Source organism: Lepisosteus oculatus, chromosome 9 (assembly GCF_040954835.1).
Source record: "Lepisosteus oculatus isolate fLepOcu1 chromosome 9, fLepOcu1.hap2, whole genome shotgun sequence".
NCBI lineage: Eukaryota > Metazoa > Chordata > Actinopteri > Semionotiformes > Lepisosteidae > Lepisosteus > Lepisosteus oculatus.
In genome coordinates this window covers 8,846,372-8,868,250 of record NC_090704.1, presented here as the reverse complement: position 1 = coordinate 8,868,250, position 21,879 = coordinate 8,846,372, and the positions used below count along the sequence as shown (strand labels likewise).

At 36.1% G+C, this 21,879-nt stretch overlaps 1 protein-coding gene across 1 annotated transcript; it reads left to right on the top strand.

Moving 5' to 3' along the window:
* Positions 1 to 364: 364 nt before the first annotated feature.
* On the top strand, positions 365 to 20,058 carry palmda (palmdelphin a). The gene is made up of 9 exons (XM_006634634.3): positions 365 to 709; positions 7,297 to 7,348; positions 9,035 to 9,115; positions 9,605 to 9,735; positions 13,727 to 13,841; positions 14,332 to 14,356; positions 14,465 to 14,581; positions 15,064 to 16,134; positions 19,481 to 20,058. Exons 2-9 carry the CDS (start codon positions 7,304 to 7,306, stop codon positions 19,519 to 19,521), a joined length of 1,626 nt encoding a protein of 541 aa, XP_006634697.1. The 5' UTR covers positions 365 to 709; positions 7,297 to 7,303; the 3' UTR covers positions 19,522 to 20,058.
* The last annotated feature ends 1,821 nt before the right edge of the window (positions 20,059 to 21,879 follow it).

Genomic DNA, 21,879 nt, shown 5'->3' with positions numbered 1-21,879 from the left:
CATTTTTAGAAACTATTAGGATATTATGCACTATGTACATACATCCTCAATATGTCAATATGTATTTTCCGTTAAATTTGAAGGCTTCACATTTTTATTCATCAAAGGTTTTAAAGTTGCTTCACCTACTGTACAGTACCTTAGCAATGTAAAATTATTGAAACATTATGATTAGGATTGCTATAATAATAGCATTGGGTAGAAACTCATTGAAATTAAATCCAGTATCTACTTGCCAACTAAATTAATTGGAGTTTAGGAAATCAAACAGCTTGACGTAATGGCAAAGCCTTTGAAGCTAATTTGGGAGAAAAGTAATTCCCTAATTGTGTGTCGGTGTCTAAGCCTGTGCGTGTCAGTTAGCAGGAGACAGCTGTGTAGACACCAGGAAGAGGCAGCCAAGTAACAACTTTCTACATTGAAACTGAAGCATTGTTTTGCGCTGAGATGTTAACTCACAGACTGCTGAAACGCACAGCCCTGATGGCCAGATGAGATGTTGAAGGGCTGTTCTTCAAGAAACTCACCCTTTTTCATTGGTGAGAGGGCAGTCTGCCAGGCATTGGTAACCCCATCTCAACTCTCAGCCTACCTGAACTCTCAGCCTGGTATTCAGAGCAAAGCTATGCACGACGCCACACAGACCACAAGGCAGTGAGCTCAGATTACAGTGGTCACCAAAGAAGTCTCCACTGATTTACACAGACAGGTAAGGGATTTCTCTTCTGTGTACAGTTTTGCAATTGTGGCATATTTTTTGCTGCAAGAATTTGTACATTGGTCTTTTGTTTGATCGGTATGTTTTACATTAAGTGATAATGTTTCTCAGTTATCTGTGACAGTGTGCATTCATTTCTGTAGAGCACTGCTTACAAACACTGCATTTTGTAGAGAATGCCAAGAATGGCTTTGAAATTAATCGTAAAATTGCATCTGTGTTCCGCTGTTGTGTGGTAAATCAAAACAAAAGAGAGCGATATTGTGGGGTCGATGATAATCTTTTAATCCTTCTAATCTTGTTGCTATTTCGGCCACTATGTCTGCCAGTTGGAGGTCTTTAAAACCTATTGTCAACAGATCCAAGGAGTCGAGGGCAACAATATTCAAAGGCTAGTGAGAAAAAATTAAAAAACTCTTTATTTTACTTACTGAAACTCTCCTGTTAATAATAACAAAGTTGTGAAAGCGGGACATAAATATCTATACATGTCTATAGTTCTAAAGAATAAGTATGTGATGCACCATTGTAGTATTATTTGTGCCATGAACCTTCTTTTATTGCTCTTAGAAATGAAAATAAGTGGCTTTCTTTCTAAGCGAAACAATATAATGAGCATTCATTATGCAAATGACTGCTAAATCTAGCTGTAGCTAACAGATGGATCTTCGTTTAAAGAGCACCACACAGCCCTGTACACTTCACAAAAACTGATGCAGTCAAAATACCTGCTCAGTCCCACAGCCCCACACAGCCAAATCACACTCATTTTCTCTGTACTGAAATACTTTTTAAAAGCATTTGTATTTTTGTACAGCCTGCTGACAGATGCTCCTTCTCCAAGAAATAATTGTCAAGTGTGTCGCTTTTAAGTTAAAAACTTTTGAGCTTTATGACAGAAGACAATGATAATTATGGTCTAGAGTGTACATTTATAGCTGCACGTCTGATTACCATACTAAGAGGGCATGTGTGCCAGAACAGAAGAGTACACAAAAAACAATGTTAAAGTTTGTTCAGTTACTCTAGTTGAAGCAGATGATAAAAGAGATTTACTGCTTATGCTACTGGTGATTATATTACAAAAGTCAGATTACTGTGAAACCCCCTTCCTAACTGAAACCTTTAAATGTATTTAGAGGTTTACCAGCACTTATCTTTCATACCTCGTGTTCTTTACTAGAGCAGCTTCTTAAGGAGTGTTCACAATAAAGGAAGTCAGAATTGTAAAACAAGAATGCAATGAACATTTCCAAAAGAAGAAAAAATAACTTGTCACAAAATGTCAAAATTCAGTGGAGTGTTTTTTTATGTTTATATTCATTTTAAACATTTATAAAGCTTTCTGTGGTTTTAAGTATCATCAAAGCAGCACTTAGAATATTATTTTCCTGATCCTACATGCTGTAATTCAGAGCACCTATAATGGAAAATGGCAGTTAATAATCAAAATGCATAATTGAAAATGTTGGGGTTTTTTCTGAACTGAAATTTGCAAAAGTGGATTCAAAATATTTTCAAAATAATTAAGGCTGAAAGAAAATGTTTTGGAAGAACTAAAAAATTTCCCACATTCCAAATATAGTAGTGTTTGTTTAAAATGCATATCAGGTCATTTTGGAGAGCAGTTGTTCAGTCCTCTGAACATTTCAAGCTACATACCATAGGAATGATGAATTTAGGTTTATTATCAAAACTACAGTATCTTCAGATACTGTAAATGCACCTTCAAATAAGAATCCCTGCGAGTCGCAGATCCTGTATACACATAATCAGACTGAAAGTATTTAGGGAGAGATTGTGAATCTTTATTAAAAATCCCACCATTCCTCCATAGCATTCAGTTTCCTTTTATTTAGGGTATTTCATAAAGGTGCAGAATGAGAATGAGGAAAAAAAGAAATTTTAAGGTTTATTTTCAGACTTATTTTGATCATTTCTGAGATATAGCATGTGGCAAAAGTAAGAGGTTCATTTCTTTTTAATTATTAGAATTTATCTTGCATAGATGTACTCCTGACAGCTCCATTTTCTGTGTAACAATGGCTGCTGCTTGTGGCCATTCAGGGAGACTAAGTCCCTGGAGAACTGCATGCCAGACTCATTTGGTTCTTGACCGAGATATCACCTGTTGAAAATCTTCAGTGATCATCCATCGTTGCAAAGACCTTCACACACATTCTGGGTCAGTAGCACTAGCCTGGTGACGGCTGAGCTGGGTGGCCAGTTATTTTTAGATGCAGTGTACATAGACATAAAAATGTAACTTTACAACAGGTGGAAAATAACTCATGCTAGAACCTTCTTTCATGCCATAGCCTTTCCTTGCAGTGATTGATTTTTCTAGGTATTGAAATCCGTAATGCCATGTTCTTCAACACACAAAATGTATTCCTTGCATTTATATATACTGTACATTACTTCAGCTTTAAATACTGCACATTATGAAAATGTGACAAATCTCATAGGTGTGGGATATACATCACATAATAGTGAGCCCCCCACCCTTTTTCATTTTTGTGTTTGTGATGGAATTTCTTATCCAAATAGTGACTCATACTTAATTATCATCTAAACACGATGCATAAACATCAAATACTGAACGTTCTTTGCCAGATTTTGCCCTGTTATTTGCACTGGGAATGTGTTCATAATAGATATCCCAGCATAAACTGTATGTACTGTATATGGTTGCTAGCTTTGACTTTGTAGAAGTGAAATTGAATTACAGGTTTGTTGTTCAGACAGTTCAGCTTTCTAGTCTTGTGAATCAACCCATTGATATTTCCATTCCCATAATTCATAGAGACCGTGTGCCATGAGAAGATGCTTTAGGCCTGGAAGTTTCTCCTTGGAAGAGAGATATTGATGTTGTTAAATGAAGTTTGGGAGGGATGGTGACAACCTAGATACTTTTGCCTGACTGTTTTAAATAATAATTTCCAGTGTTATTTATTGTTTGCAATGTACCATATATCTTTCGCAAATCCTGCTGATTTCACATTTCGTCTCATGCATCTATCCTCCATCCCATGGCCCCTGTGCCACCTCCATATGTGCTGTACATCAAATGCATAATATATTCATATTTTAAATTATTTATATCTAGTAAAACCCACTATTGATTAAGAAGAAGAAGCTGATTCTCCCAATAATTTTGGTTAACTCCATATCCTGCCAGGAAGATCCTCAACCAAGTAGATAAAGAAAAATCGAACTTAAACTTTAAATGCTTTATCAACATCCTCAAATGCTTGGATGTCATTATTCCTCATGAAATCAATTTAATTTCAGCAATTAAAAAATATATTTCATGCCTTTGAGGCTTAAGTGTTTCATTGAGGCTTCATTGCACATTTTGTCACAATATATACACATACTGTATGTACTACTTTATATACCCAGAGTACAGTTCCCCCATTTAATAAGCAAATGCTTTTATAATTTAGTGTAATTTTGTTGCAGCAGTAGGAGGGACAATTGTTTCATAAACTCCTTACCCTCCCCCTAAAATTAAAAAGTCTTGTCATGTTTTGGTGTATTTTCAAAGTGCTATTTTGCATGTAGAAGGACATGCAAGACTGTAAAGTTGGTCAAAACCATCTTATTAGTTCTAGTTCTTTTTTCCACTGGACAGTGAGTAAAATATAATAATTCTGACATCATGAGGTATTGTCAACATGTTTTACAGCCTTGACAATTTGACAAGTCAACAATATGATTTGCCTTTGTAGAAGGCCAACCACTGTGACAGTAACAAATAGATCCATTCCCACGGGCATCAGTTATTGACCCAGTTCATAAGGTAATGCCAGGACACATATCATGAGATCTTTCAAGAGATGACCAAAAAATCTAAATGAACATTGTGTGATTTTATCATGAAAATGTCAATTGTTGTAAAATAACAGTCGATTTTCCCACTTACTTGCAAGTCAGTCAAATGTCAAATAGATATGGTAAACCACAAGAAAAGATGTTGTGTTATTATATGTTATGATAAATGTTATTTGTGGTACGAGCAGTTCAGCAATTAGAAACCACTCAGTGTGTCCTGGGATATTGCCTGTGTTGATGTGAATTAGTGCTGAATTCCTCTTTGTTTAAAATGTCATCAGGTGTCCTTTCATTAATCATTTTTCTTATTTACTGATCTCCTTAAATATGGGATAAATCAAGCAGTAGCGATTTAAATTCTGCTGTTCACGACTTTAATGCTACCATTTAGAAATAATGCAGTAGTTGATTGGTGTTTAAATTAAGTTGTATCCTTCAGTACCAAGGATAGTAGGGAGTAACCAAGGAAGAGAGCTCTGTTTAAGGTTGCACAGAATTGTGCCAAACACAGCAAAACACATCTGTACACCTAAGGTCCTAAACTTGCACTTGAGATGCAAACATTTCCTTAGTGTGCTAACAACCTACACAGACACCTACAGAGTGTCTTAAGTGCCAGACCATCAAGAGTGGGAAGACTTTTGTTTCCAGGGGAAAAAGAGAAGGCAACCATGCTGACAAGCTCCTAGAAGAGCTTAGGTTATTTATATCCTTACCCTTTACTCTATTATTTGAATTACAGTCTGTTTTATAAAACCCTATGCTGTATAATTTCTATATTTGATATTGGTTTGATTTTTAAAAAAGTACAAAAGTGGCCATTCCTTGCTTAAATATCTCCTGCGGGAATCAAATTTTATTTTCATTTGTATGCCAAGTATGTGTACAGTATATACATACTGTATGCAGATATCTTAACTCTAACCAAAACATATGAAATATATTGTTCTTGGTTAAATACAGTGATGCATTGCATTAGAGCCTACTCCAGCAGAGAATGTCTATCCTGCACACACCCAGGATACAACACCAATATAAACTGATATGTCTTAGTACTGTGGGAGGAATTCAGAGCTCCTGGCAAAACTTCACAAGACTACAGAGGGATCATACAAACTCCACACAGAAAGCACCCCAGGCTGCAATGAAACCCAGGACGCTGAGAGGCAGCAATGCTAACTGCCAAACCCCATGTGCCACCTCCATATGTACTGTACATCAAATGCATAATATATTCATATTTTAAATTATTTATATCTAGTAAAACCCACTATTGATTAAGAAGAAGAAGCTGATTCTCCCAATAACAGTTTCAGTACAGAACAGTTTTTTTTCTGAATACAGTCACTCTAGAAGTGAGAGCATTGGCATCTAAATTGTTTTGCTCTGTTTAGAACACATGTTTTAGAAAGGACATGTATCAGATTTCCAAAGGTTCCTTAAATTATGCAGCCAAACTGTCTCTGATTGAAAAACAGCTGGTAACAGCCTATTTACTGAATTTTCAGTACTACGACAGCATATCTATTGCTGGAAGGAAGTCATTTGAGGCTGTCGTGTAGACAGCTGGTCACAGTCTCAGTCATCCACAGCGAGACTGAAACTAAGATTAACTGACTTGGGTCTGAAACTTCTGTTTAGAGGTTTGCCAGCTTCACTCCTTGGGGTCAAAAAACCCAGTTGTATGCCTCCTTAATTTCTAAATAGTTAGTCACTTGGGACTGTTAGTTGTTCAATCAACTATGATACTGGTCCAATATCATACTTGGACCAATGTATCCTTCAAAATGTGATTTAAAAAACAGACATAGAAAACCTTTTGGATTCTGTCTGACAAAGTCCTGGAGTAGAGATCCTCTAGTCTTATTGTCTAATCTTTTTGGAAATTCTACTTTTCTCCCAGAATCTGTTTTTTTTCCCCATGGCACTGAAACTTGATCTTGTTCAAAATGTGTTATGAATGATTACTTTCCAATTCATATAGGTCAGTCATATGGGTGTCCAAAAGAAGAGAGATCTCATCACAACTACCCTTTAAAGTTCTGCCTCCAGGGCATCTGTTTTTTGTACCCTAGCTTGCACTTCCTCATTGTAATCAATTGATTTTGACAAGTGTTTTAAGTGAATAAATGTAGCACTCGTCCTCAGGGCAGGGAGTTGAAACCTACTTCTAAAATATTTAAATGTGACATAAATGTAAAATATAATGTTCACATTTGTTACTAGAGCAACCATTTATTTATTTACAGCACCTGTTTGAAACCTTAGGGAATTTCTTTTTGCAAAGCTATGTCAGTTGTCCTGTCACCTGGTCTTTGATTTGAGTTCATCGCAGAAAGCAGACTCGATAGGATTGGTTGCACTGTTTATGGTTTCAAAGAATTCTCCAACAATGACCCTTACTGCTGCTTGAATCACCTCTTTAATTCTTGCTGTAGAGACAATGATAAAATGTTGCTTTAGTCTCAAGTAGTGCTGCCTCTCCATCCCTAAAAACTTTTCTAGGATAACTCTGACATGTGATGTGTCAGAGAAACATGCTGGCTATTCCAGCAATCCAAGCCTGCGTCCCCCACCCCTCCACTCCTGTCACATGTGCCTCTGCCCAGGGGAGACTCATCAGAACGTCTGTCCGGCTATCACAGATCCTCCACACGGCTCCAGCCCAGCATCCTCCTCTCTCTCTGCTCCTTGCCTAGGACTCCTCTTATTACAGCTTTCCCCATTTACTTTTGTTTCAGTGCGGAAATGGAAGAGGCAGAGCTGCTGAAGGAGAGACTCCAGGCCATTACAGTAAGTGGAGTTGGGCATTAGTGTTTGAACAATTTTAAGAGTCTAAAGGGAAGCATTCTTTTCTGCTTAACATTATGTTGCTCTGAAAAATGCACAGAGAATCTGCTTTTGCTTCTCTCTAGCAAGACCTTCAAACAGTCTTTCTCTTCAAATTAAACTCATTCTTCAAATTGTATTAGTAGCTATCAAGCTTTTTTCATTTAAATGCTGAAACGTTTGGCATATCAACCCGAGGTCATTTTAAAAGGCGTGGGTAGTGCTTATTAAACTATTTTTTTCTTTCACAACTCAAAAGAGTCAGGTTAAATGTATGAAAGTAAAAGAATGTTCCTGGTTACTCTGGGTTTGAAGGTCAAAAGTATTGTTCAATAATAGTTTATTATTTTTTTATTTTTACTTGAAAATGTAGAAAAATCAATTTATTAAAATATTTAACTTATTTCTGTTTGTTTTCTTAAAAGGGGTTTAATACACTATTCAATGCAGGATAATGTCAATTGATTTCCTGTGTAAGGGGCTATCTGTTTTCACTGTCTGCGCTTTACTAGGATCAAGTACAAACTATTAATAGAACACAATAAGACTTCATGTTTGCTTTGCTATGAATTGTGCCTGAAAACACAATTATTTTTTGTACTTTATACCAGCCTCGTATATATACTATTTGCAATGGACTTGTAGCTCAGAAGAGATATAAAATATAACTTTAATTTTAAATGTAATGTAAACAAGGAAAATGAAACTTTGGCAGTTTATGTATCTGGTCAATGATTTACCATGTAAATACATAATTGGGATATCTTCTAGCATGTTAAATTTCTTTAAAAATCCTTACCCTTATGGAAGTTATTTAACATTTCCACTTGAATGTTGGAACAGATTCTGAAGTGATTTCATTTTCTATTTTTGTAACAAAGAAAGCACGACCTGTGATTTATTTGTGATATTTGTTTTCTGCATTTGGGTCACGTACTTCTCTATCAAACTGTACATCTAAAAGAACAAAAGCAAAACACTGGACCAAAACAATATCTCAGAAGTGGTCTTCCTTATATCCTGCAATTTGATTAAATAAGTATTCGATCTGTACAACTGCAGCATCCATTATTTATGGATGTGTTGACATTAAGTTCCTGATATCCTCCTTGAAAACATTTGCTGAATAATTAGTAATTAACAACAATTGCTTACACTTATATACCGCTTTTATGGACACTCCACTCAAAGCGCTGTACAGGTAGTGGGAACTCCCCTCCACCACCAATGTGCAGCCCCACCTGGATGATGCGACGGCAGCCATAGTGCACCAGAACTCTCACCACACATCAGCTATCAGTGGGGAGGAGAGCAGAGTAATGAAACCAATTCATAGAATAGTTCTCTAAAATTCTCTTGTAATGGATATTTGGAACAAATGTTTACAACATACTAACAAAATTAATGTTTTATGAAAAAGACACCTTTGTACCTTCCAATATAGTTAAAGAAAGGGTTATACATGGAAGCACTTGATAAGGGCTGCCCCAAACAGTTCACTGCCAACAGGTTGCACGAAATGCACCACAATGTTTGTGAGAATGACATATGTAATTAACACTTTGTGTGAGTGGGGAAATGGGGCATTAAAAAGTGTCAATCTCATGAAGGGATGAAAATCACAACATTTATACTGTTTTGTTTTTAAAGGATAAGAGAAAAATACGAGAAGATATTGCACAGAAAAGAACAGAAATAGAAGAAGAAAAATTAAAGCTTCAATATCTGAAGGTATGGTTTTCCTCTTAAAAGATCAAAGTGATATTGTTAGTGTTTGATTAAAATATTAATGGATATAAAAAAGACATTTACCTTCCAGCTGTCATATTATTGTTAGTGATAGGAGTACTATAATTATTAAGTCTAGGAATAACAATAAATGTTTCTGTATTTTTACAAAGTAATTCTTATGAAGAACTTAGTAATCCTATTAAAATGTTTTTCTAACTTAGTTACTGATAACCTTGTATGCCAGATAACTAGGATCCAGCACTCATCTTAAAACCCAATTTCTATTGATTTTGAAGAAAAATCAAACTACTAAAAAAATACAGTTTACACAGGTTAAAATATGAGGTGAGGAGTCTAAAGAGATTTTTTTTTTATGTTGGGTATAATATTTTCACAGGACGACATTTCTGCTGTCCCTGATTTTTTCATTATGTTCAGTGAACAATTATTGACAGGCATGGTAAATGACTTTCTCTCTTCCACAAACAGAAAAAAGCCTTAAGGGAAAAATGGCTTATGGATGGATTAAGTTCCCCAAGTGTGCCGGAGGAAATGGCTCTGAAACTGCAGGCTCAGGATAATCAACAACAAACAAAGATTTTGGAGAGTAACATCAGCAGGTACCTGACATAATGTGTTCTGTGAAAGCATGTTATGCTCAAACTCTAAAATACATTACTCAGACCTCATTTATAACAATGTTAACTGTTAGTCGAAACTGATATTATAGCCTTAGCAAGAGTTCCAAGAAAAATAATTGCTTCCTGATCTTAACATACACAGACAGTTAAAGGAACTAAATCTATTCATTGTAATTAAATCTCCCTTTGTATATGCTATGTTCTAGAGTTTATATATAGAAAATCCTGAAGGATATAATGTCTGATAAAGTTGGTTTACAAACGATGGAGAAGTACGTATAGTAAGGGTCAACTTAGGGGATTGCTTTAGACAAGGACTAAAACAAGGTCCAGGGTTCACAACTGGAAATGAAAAGGGCATTCATGTAGCCTGATGACTAAGATATGTATGTGCTTTTCACAGTCATACTGTAGGTGTCTGTAAGAAGCTACATGGTGGAGGCCCAAGAGGTGACTGGATGAGGGTATAGATTTACCAGGCTGCTAAACTGATACATGAGCAAATTAAGCCAAACAGCCTCTCATTTGTAACATTTGTTAAACTCTTTTATAAACTCCTGAATCTTTATCAATGTGTGGGGTTTTAGTTTGTGATTGTCTGGCAACATCATTTATGATGCCTATAGGTAAAACCCATAGGCACCTGACAGCATGACAGCTATGCTATGTCAATAAAAGCACAATTTGGGGCTATAAAAAAGTGAAACTGGGGACTTTCAATGCCTGGTTAACCTAGCCCTAGCCTTGATTAACCATCAAGACCAGTTGTGTAAGATTATCTGTAAGAATCACATGCTTCAAAAAACAGCTTTCACACCATAACCAAACATGGAAATTCCAATAAAGTCTGCCAACCAGCTGGGCTAGAATTCTACTGTACTGTACGTGTTCAGCGGGAGAGGACTGCAGGAATGTTGCATTAGCTCTTTCTTCCCTGATAACAAGCAGAGCATGAACTGGGCTCCTCTAGTTCCACATGTAGCAGGTCTCACAGTGCATAGGAAGAAACTGTTATGCTGACATCACTCCATCGTCTCGGAATAGCATTATTGCAGATTTAACTATTGTTGGTGGGGGCTGTGTGGGTCAGGGCTGGGAGATGCCTGAGAGGTGACAATTGAATCCCAGCTGTGGATGAGCTACACACACCATGCATGTCCTAACCTTTATGCTTAGTTGAAAGTCAGGGGACTTCAGGCCATACATACGGGGTGAAAAAGTAAGTGTGAATATTCTTGTGATCGATGGCTATCTCAACCAGTTCCTAATTTATTGTATTGTAGGAACAGACACAAACACAATATAATCAGGGGGCTCTCTGTTTCCGAACTGCATGTACTTTCAAGGCTATTGAAAGTCTGGATATCAGATGAATTATTGAATAGGCCGTTGTGAAATCTTACAAAAGAAACAATATCAAACAATAACAAATATCATGCCAAGCAAACAAATAGGTGTCTCATCTCGGCGTTTGTTGCTTTTGAGCTATAGGTAGGGTAACTGAGTGCTTGCTGAAACTTTTCCAGGAAATAACAGGGCCAGGTTGGAATGTGAACTGTACGTTGGGATGAAAACTCATTTTTTCAAAAAATCTCTAGTTTCCATGCAGAATGCAAGTCTAAGTGTGCACATGAAAAGGACCTCGTCTCCTGTAGAGTTGCTTTCTGGGCTGGGAACACCTCTCTTGGGGTTTCTTCTCTCTAAAAACTGAAATGTACAGACAGGATGTGACAAGCTCAGAATGTAAATCATTCTCCCTGCAAGGCAGAACTGACTTCTTGAATTGTCTGGTGTCTTTAGCATTCAATCCTATTTTACAATTATAGATATTATTAACTGTATTACTACAGTGATAATATACTGTATAATAACATAGTAGTGAGTACATAAACTCACTTCAAATTAAACAAAAAGTAATGTTGACAGAAAAACTATTGCCTTTTCCATGAAACTATTAAGTGATTTTTAATAGTTTTTAAATGAGTTTAAAATGTAAGATATTCAGTTATTTTAAAATATAACTATAATTATTTTGTTTAAAATATGATCAAGACAGATTATTTTAATTTTCTTGATGGCATCTCCAGGCTTCTCTAACAGCAATGTACTGTACTAATGTTAATTATTTTAAGCACTGTGTGCTGTAGGTACTATATTAAAAAACATAAAAGCAATGCTCAGCATAGTATGTAATGGTTGTAATTTCAATAGTGCTTAATAGATTCCATAACCTTTCCTGTAGAATGGCTTGGAATATTAATGTGGACTTTCATGTAACGTAAATTACCCCAAAGACTGGTTCATTTTACTAATCAGCTTTAAAAATTGCCCATCACAGGTTTAAGGTTGGTGAGGTCAAGTATCACCACATAAACAAGGAAAAACAAAATTGTGTTTCTGAATATGCATCAAAATGGCTTCCAGCCACCTGTAATTCATTCAGAATGAATGGGTAACATATTTAATTCATCCCTGTCATATTAAAATGGGAGCACTTGACATAGATTTTTTATTTGGGGACTTGACAAATAGAAACGAAAACCAGTGTCTTGTAGCTGCTGTATGTAGAACTGCTGTATATAGTGTAAAATAGTGTACATTAAGTGGAGTACTTAGGGCTTGTTTTTAATATGAAAGGTCTCACATTGAAAACAAGGTAAATAATCTGACATCTTTAGAGCTTCAAACATGAACGAAAACTATTAACACTATCAAATAATAATAATTGTGTTAATATGGTAATTTTGTCAATGGCCTTCTGTAGAAATTATGGCTGTAAATATATTCTTTCACTATACTGAACATCAGAGAAGCACAAGATTTCCAAACCATGGTTGTAACAGGTTCTCTGCCATTTTGCTTTGTTGCATGCACATAACAGGTAAATTCATGATGCTGGTTAACATTTGTCACAGAGTGTCTAACAGAGTGTCTACTGTGAAAGTCACTGACTAGTACCATTGGAACAAATACAAGCTGTACATCTACAATGAATAATCTATTCTAGGTTGCATATGTCTTGTGGGATTCTGTCCCATTATCCTAAAAGAGCTTGCAAAAGCATGTCCGTTCACTGGTCTCTGAACCCTACATGCCACACATCATCCCAGCTCATCCCACAAATAGTTCATGAGGCTCATGTGGGGCATACCACAGCATACCTGTCCCAGTTTCATCTTACAAGAACGACATTGCCACACAAGTATGAGGCATGTGTGTGCATTATGTCTGGATCAGCCAACAGAAAACGCAGCAAGTGAGGGTGACAGGACTTGATCAATGTAGCACTGTGCTGTCAGTATGCCATCAATCACAACAAGTGGAGTTCTGTAGTGACAAGACACTACTGGAACTAACTGGCGTCATGTAGTTTAGACCGTTTAGTGCCTTATATGAGAAAAAGGAGGAGAACTTAAACGTGCACTCTAAATTACACAGGGAGCAAGTGCAAACTACAGAGGATGGGACGTACATGTTGATGCAAATAAATTGTAGGCATCACATGATCTAATTAGTGTAGTAATCTATATTTAATGTACATTCAAATTAATTAATAAAAAATTTAATTTGTGATATGTGATATTTCCAGAGGCAAAATAATTGGAAATTACTTTAATGAAAATTTTGTCATAATTGTTTCTTAAAACAATTGTAATATCTTTTGAGTTTTTTTCTTTTTTTCTGACCATCTTACTACGACAGCTGTGCAAAGGTTTTTTGGTACATATTACCTTTTCTCAGAAATAAGTTTCTTACGTAAGTTGTAGAAGTATCAGTTATAGGGCATACATTAAAGATTTACAGGTGAAAACCTGACATTAACCATTTGGTTTTCAGTAATATAAACAAATACTGTATAGTTTTTAAATTACATACTTACAAATTAAGAATTGCCAACCAAAATGCAGTGGGTGGAGGTTTGGAAACAGTATCTTGCATTTCAAATTGTGTTTTCCCACTCTGCCTATAGGATTGAAAACGAAATTGAGGCTCTTGAAAGGCAAGAGATGATGATTTCAACCAACGAGAGTCTCATTCTGAAGAAGCTGAAGGAAGTTGAAAGGTCAGCTGAAGACATCATAAAGGTATAGTGCATTTACCCATCTTCACTGCAAAACTCGACATTCTGTCTTTGAAAACATCCACTTGTGTTCAGTTTGCATACGTCACGTGGCTGTTGGTTCAGGCAAACAAGCAAGCAAGAAAGAAATTCAGCAAAAGAAATGTAATAAATCTTTTTGGCTGAGACGATTTTCTGATGGAATTGTGGAAACCTTCATGATGTGGTGGCATTTGTTTGAATAGGACAATGGAGTTGAACAAAAATCAGTTGATGGAGAGCTGGCTGTGAAGGTTCTGAAGACAGCGAATGTCAAGGATGAAAAGAGTAACCTAACGAACGTAACCTTTCTAATGCCGAAAAGGCAGATTAGGAAAATGACACTTGTCAGTGTTTTTGATTTATTTTTTCTTAAACTTTATTTTGATATATAAACGAAATTGAAGAAAATGTGACTCCTGCGTCGTGTGCTCGGATTGTTTTCAGTTTTTAATTTCTGAACTATTTCCTCACAGGCAGTAAAGGCAGATGTCAAGCAAGGTAAAGCCCTTTGTTTCTATTTTCATTGCCGTTTGTTTCAATTTTATTCCTACAGCAAAGCAATCAGGAGGCAAGAATAAATAAATGGCTGTTTTATTTCCATTACAGAGCCTATTGAATATATTTATTCAGAGATCCCAGATCTTCCAAAGTCCTACAGACCGACAAACCTGAAAAAAATGCCAAGTCCAGAACAGCAAATGGATAATGAACAAAGCAAAAAAGGTATGAAGCTAGGATATTTTGCTGTATGACAGTAAACTTAGAGTAAATTTTCTTTTAGAAAATCAATGCAGGCATTGCTTTAATTCCCTGTGTAATATTAGATACTGTACTGTACATAGATAGAAAAACAGTTAATAAAATACACAGATTATGTACGTACTCCATAACTTTGTCAGTTGAACTGAGAGACTTGTGTGTAATAAGAATACAAGTCTGAGCTTCAGCCCTATGAAACCATAGTCCAAAACAAGAACTGGTACTAAAATAAAACTTTATTGTTAAAAAATGAAATATCTAAACTTTGGGTTTATTTCCATGAAAAATTACAGAAAAAAATACAATGTTTCAGAAACAAATTGTGCTCTTCAATTTGACAGAGCAATTGTGGAAACAGTGCTCTACATTGTCTCTGTAGTTTAATGAGTTGTTCGAATTGCTACTTTATTTGCTGGGGCAGTTTAACACTTTTCATTTCTCCACAGCACTGTTTGCAATGGAAATCAATGTAGAGAAGGATATGAAGACTGGAGAAAGCCAAGTTCTGTCGACCGCAACCGTCACACCTGAAGCGTTTCAAGAGAAAGGCATTAAAGTCTATGACGATGGTAGAAAGTCTGTTTATGCACTGTGCTCTGATAGGGAAGTTGCTCACAACGGCGTTGATGAATTGACTCCTATTGAAGTGGAGGAGCTCTTGAGGAAAGCCACAGAGAAAAAATCCAAAACTGCCTTAGAGTACCATGAACCTGTGTTTTCCAGCTCATACAGCAGACCATCAACTCCACGGCGACGTGACAGGCCACAAGCCAGTCCAGAGCCCAATGGCCTCCAAGAGTCCCCTGAAAAGCACACTCCCATGATGCCAGAACTCGCTCACAATGACATGGCCCATTTTCAGGAGGAAATGGCGTCCCACATTCCGCACAGGCCCGACGGGCCTCCGAAATTTGCCGAAACCAGCCCAAACGGCAAGACTAACCAAAGCATTTTCTCAAACGGAGATGAAACCCATTTACTGAGCAATATTGCCAAGTCAGAGCCGATGCCATATCAAGACTCCAGGGATGCTCACCATGCTGCAGTATTTGTTAATTCAGTGGATGATAACAAACAGTCAGCTGCGGCCTACCCAGATGATCCCAAATGTAATGTTCTTCATGCTATGCCTACCAGTGTTGCTAACGAGGAGCCCGTCACCATGATATTTATGGGTTATCAGTGTGTTGAGGATGATGTGGAAACACAACAAGGTATGGGTTTCGAGGGGGCCATTCGGGCTGAACTAGTAGTTATTGGCGACGACGATGACAATGAATTACAGCCTTCTTACCACCCTGATGGATATCACAGCAAGGTTTTCCAGCCCAGTATGAACTCCAGACTGAGCCATTATCTCCCAGACACTGAAGTCAATTGCAGCACAAACAACGTGTTAGCTTATAGCGATTCAGTCCCATTACAGGATCAAGAAACAAGACCAAACCACGTCCCAAACAGAACATATTCAGACGGGCAAACCAGCAGAGATGCCACTGAAGACATCTCCGTGACAGGTACTAAAAAGAGAAAAGTGAGCTGCTGCACACTGATGTAACTCATTTATCTGACACTAACATCCTGTTCTCTGATGTGAGTGTTTGCAAGAACATTTTCACCAGCTGGCCATGCTTTCTGCAGATTGCATGCTGATTTTACTCATCTGCATATCTGTGCTTCATTTCTTAACATTGCTCAATCAAATTATAATGAACAGCAGAATAAAAATACAGACACTGATTCTGTAGTAGAAGCTGCTTAAAAAGCACTAGAACTGTCTAGAATTCTCAAATGAAAACTGAAGATTTTTAACGTGCCCATTTGACATATCACTGGTTATGTCAACATTGTGACTTCTGGAAGTGTAACCTCAGCTCTTCCACCACCCAGAGGCTGATTCTGTATGAATCATTATTGCTGACTGACCCACAGAAAGGATTTTAAAAATGAATAACTGTGTAGCGTAGGTAGAACATGTACTTGAACAGCTCTCAACAAAATATCAGTTAATAGTCTTGGACTGAGTCATTTTGTTTACATTTTTTATTACAGTATACAGTATTACAGTTCTCACAATAGTTCGCATGACAGACGCTCTCTCTGCTATCTGTTTTGTACATTTTAATGATTTTCTTAATTATTTTCTTCTCCTTTGTATTTCACTAGTCTTAATTTAGAAGTTTACAACATTCTGGATAATAAATATTTTAGAAAAAATGCTTCTTTCTGCTTAATTCTTTCACTTTTCAAGTTTCCCATTTTTCACTTTAACGTTTCTGATCAAAGACATGAAAATTTTGGCAAAGTTTCCATTATTCTTTTAATTACTAAAAAGCATCTCACTAACATCTGACAGCAGCCTCAAGAGTTTTGGCTGGGTTGCTGTTCCAAAATTCTAACAAAAAGCCCTTTTTTTCCTGTTGATTTGTTGTTTCTGGTGTCATTAATGGTTTTCATATTAATGAAAACGAACCAAATAATGCTCGGATAACAATACATCCCGGAAAAGCTGAAGAATTTGAGGTATTTTATAAAGTTTATTGCCAATAGTCATTTCCTCCAGGAAAATGTAGGTAGGTGCTACAATACAATTGCAGCTGAAGGTGCTGATAGATTCATTGAATTGTCTGTTATTTTAGAAGTGACATTTAAAAAATCAAGGCACAAACTGTCACAATAAAAACAAAAATTGTAAGGTCAAAATTGGTCCATTTACTCAAATGAAAGCTGTGATAATTTTCATAAAATTAGACTACAGTATGTAGTGACAGATTCATAAAGACAGGAACAGCAGGCATGGAAATGCAGTTAGCAGTGGTTAGCATTGCTGCCTTGCAGCCCCGGGGCCCTGCGTTCATTACCACACCTGGGGTGCTATCTGTGTTGGGTTGGTATAGTTTCCCTGTGTTTGTGTGGGTCTCTCCACCCCCCTGTGACCTTATATTGGCCCTGTAAAACAGATAGAAGATAGATAGATGGAACAGCAGGCTTGTTTTGTTTGCTCACAGCTGAAGTTCCATTATTTTTTCCCAAAGCGAATGACTGAGGTGGCTGTGTGAGGGTGCATTTAAAAGATGCAGACTTTTGCCATCCACTATCAACCCACACAGCAAAATCCCCTCAAAGCAGTAATTAAACCACACTGCCATTTCATTTGGCTGTTGCAATTAATTAATCCAATCTGTCCTAAATAAGTCTCTCAAGATGTCTTTTTATCTCATTTTCATCAATAGCTTAGCTGGGAAATAAAGTTTCGAAATTGCAGAAGTTTTGCATTGTATTAGCAGTCTGACTATAATTTGCATGTCTCTGTAAACACGAATGAAAGAAAGAGACTACATCTTAAAACATGGATTCTGTAAGGCACACAAATAGTTAACCAATTAGAAATCTTTTGATGGGGGAAGGAATCACAACATAATTTGTACACATGTGGGGTTATTTTATTGTACTAGATTTCAGCAGTGAATAGTATGAATAAGAAGAGTAGGAGAAGCAACTTTGAAATCAAACCCTGATAAAAACGTCCTTACTTTCAGTGTTAAAGAACAAATAGTATCTAGTCCAGTGATATCTTACAACTGAGTTGTCTCTTATTAATCTGTTCTCTTCAATACTCATCAATTTATTCCTGCAGTTCAGTTATGTATGTATAATATATACTGTGTGGCATTTAAAATGCAACAAATGAATATTGAAATAATAGTGGTAGTGTTCTGAATGCATTTCAGTATATACAGTGCATGTATGTTAGTTATCTAGAACCCATTTCATTGCATTTACAGAGCTCTTCAACATCACTAAATTCTTAAATTAATGTCAGGCCTTTTTAAATAAAGGTCTTCTTTCAACCATGTTAATGAATTAGCCCTGCTTACCAACCATAAAAGTAAGTAAGGGGATTATTATGTGATTTGGTGTGAAAGGCTCCTCATTTTAGTCTAAAGCTCACCATATTTCAGAGATTAAGTATCATGCCATCCATAAACCTAAAGGTTTTTCTATGCCATTTCTATTTCTTACAATTTATGTTCTTGCACTTCATGTAATAGTGATACACAACCTTTAAAAGTGTATTTGGGGTGCCCTATATCATAGTACTAATCAAGTCAGATATCAGTCAACACAAAATTCTTTATGCAAGTGCATCCCAGAGCACTGTGCACAGCTTAGCACAAACAATACAACATGTACTATTCGTACATGTTGTATTGTTTGTGCTAAGCTGTGCACAGTGCTCTGGGATGCACTTGCATAAAGAATAGCATACAGCTTAAACTTAAAATAATTCAGTTTCAGCCTGTGCAATATCTTATGGAATAAAATTACGTAACCGCAGAATCAAAAGGAGCATTTCTATACAACCAGTCAAAGCAGGGAAATCTGAGCGACCAAGCTGAGTCATTTCTGCGTGTTATATAACTGTTAGCCTTCTCTATGATGTTTCATTCTAATAGAGCAGGCCAATAGTTACATTATATAGTACAATATACCAAGAAACATTCAAATGAAACAGATGCTATTGGTTCCAATATTCATTTGTTGCATTTTAATACTATTCGGTATATGATATTTGTTCATTCATGTTTTAATGATTATTCAAAAACATTGTGATTTGAGTCTACACCATGCATGGTACATTTAGGCTTAAAATGTGCTGATCTCTGTCACTATTTGTCTCTTGGTTTGGTGGCTTAGAAAACAATGGATACCTCTTATACATGTACAGTTTTCTCCACTTTTGTTGTTTTCCTACTTGCCTATTGCCGTAATAGTCTAATCTTTTGACAGTTTGTCCCCAAGGGAGAAATGTATTGCCATCATCAGATAAGTAATTTCATTGATTTTTTTTCTTGTTCACAGCTTTAAGAATGAGAATGACAAAGCTAGGCAAAAGAATGTAATCAATGAAGAGCAAGATTCCAGTAGCTGCCTTAAGGATTCCTTGAAGAACAGTCACAGAAAGACTGTCCACTGACATGGACTCTTTTACGTTTTGCACAATATTAAAAAGACTAACCTATTGTTGACCACTGTTGATGATAATTATACAACTTAAAAATATTGTATCAATGTAGACATTAGGGCATCATTTATAAACAGTTCGTCTATGCTTTCTTTTACTAAAGAACGCAAAAAAGATATTAGTTTCTATTAATGTTTTATTTTCTTCTTTGATGAAAGTGCCATTCAAATATTTATTGTTTTAATATACAGTATGTGCCTTTGGTAAAATGGTGACTAAATAAGATTTTATATGCTGCTTTCCTAGTGTGAGAATTATACTCATTTAGCAGTAGGGGTTATTCCCAATTGCCAAAATTCATATAAAAGTTCATATAAGCGAAGCCAAAGATGTAAACAAAATATGTATGCAATGTGAGGGCTACAAAACCATGGTCATGTTGCACAAATATTAATAAAAATAATGCTGTTCTCAACACTTCTAAATGTTTCATTATTTACATGATAGTAAAAAGTACATTATCTCAAACCACACATAATTCTTTATGTCAGAAATATGCAAAAAACAATTTTCTTTAAAACATGGTTTATTTCTTATTTTGTTTGGACATCGTACCAAAAATATATTAAATTGAGGTCACAGGGATTTTTTTTCATGAGTTCAACCAGCATACTACAAATAAATAACTCTCAAGGTAACGGATTACAAAACTCAAGTTTACCTCTATACATGTATGTAAACTAGGAGAGCATGATCTTATATTTATGCAGCTGTGCTCATCTATTGGCCCTTAAAAATGCTGTTTTTTGTCATCACATGAAAACTTCAAGTATTTTTTTGCTTTGACATCGGTCTTAAACGTTACATTATTTTTTTCTGACGTTCAAAACCTACAAGCTTAAGTTTAATGGAAAGAAAGACAATGAAGGGGAGTTAAAACTAGGCACTGGTGGCATCTAGTGGCAATTACGAGACTTACATGAAGAAAAAACAACATAATGTACCAAACTGTACAAAATGTACTGTGGCATAAAGCACAAAGCTGGTCTTGATTCTAAAATGATGACAATGAGCACAGCTCAAAAGAGGACTGGGTAACTGCTAAGATCTTCTATAAACAGAATTTTGTGTTTATATTATACCATAAACAGAACACTGGATGCTGTGCTTTTAACTATTGAATTAACCTTTATTACTCCTAAAGGAATTTATCTTGCGCTCAAAAACATAACATATGACAATAATACAATACAACAACTGTAAGAAATCTTAATACAAAACAAAATTCAACAACATTACTCAATCAGAGCTCTTCCAGTATAAAGTTAAAAACAGACCTTGTAAAAAGTCTACCAACACCAACAGACATGTTATTGGGTCCAAGATTGCACCAGTAAACTTGGCACCAGTTCTGATCACTTTGTTCATCTTATTTTTGGTCTGCAACAACAAGGCAACTCCCTATAATCCTATATTCATGAGGAATAGTGACACCCAACAATTACATGCTTCTGAGGATGTTTAAGTATTTAGGTAGAGTGATATTTGGCTTAACTAAATGGTCCCCCTGGCCTTAGGAAGAGACGTCTGGGATCCCCATGCTGATTGAGGTCACCAAGGAATAGCTGCAAGGTGGAGAAGGAGTGAAGGAAAAGAGCAAGAGACATAATACAAAAGGGTTTGTGTATGATATATATACTGTAGCTCTCAAGAAGTGATATCAGGAATGATTGATTAGGAACAGCTGGACGAAAGTCACTTGGGTGTCATGCATCCCAGGTTTCACTTAAATATTCCATTTAGTTTGCATTTAGGCTTCAAACAGACATATTAACTTCCTGCTTAAAAATTCGTTCCACCTGTCTTTTCATTGTGGCCGTGTCCAAAATACAGAACCCTATTTTACAGTATGTACGAGTTTCATATGTTATCATTTATGTATGTGTGTTAAAGTATTTGTGTAGTTTATTTGTAAGTAGCAGTATTGTATTTTACTGAGTGTTGTTGGTTAATGAGATCTATGGTTATTAATGCAAATACAATCCCATCAGACTGCGTTTAATGAAGTAGCACGGAGAATGTATAAAGTCTTACCGATTAACATTTTGAATTAATCTTGTAATAATAGGCTTCAAGTATCTTTCAATAATGTACAAAAAAGGGAACCAATTTGCTGCCAGTCTGAGAGTTAAAAAATACCTAATAACATTACATTTCAAATAAGAAATAAACTTGCTTGGCTTTTCATATGGATATCCTTATGACCCATACACTGACATTAAAGAGTGCCCTTTGA

Excerpts from the sequence above, each read along its gene's own strand:
- palmda (XM_006634634.3), top strand. The coding sequence starts at position 7,304 with ATGGAAGAGGCAGAGCTGCTGAAGGAGAGACTCCAGGCCATTACA. Across the intron at positions 9,116-9,604 it reads TAAAGCTTCAATATCTGAAG|AAAAAAGCCTTAAGGGAAAA; the intron begins GTATGGTTTTCC and ends TTCCACAAACAG. Across the intron at positions 9,736-13,726 it reads TTGGAGAGTAACATCAGCAG|GATTGAAAACGAAATTGAGG; the intron begins GTACCTGACATA and ends CTCTGCCTATAG.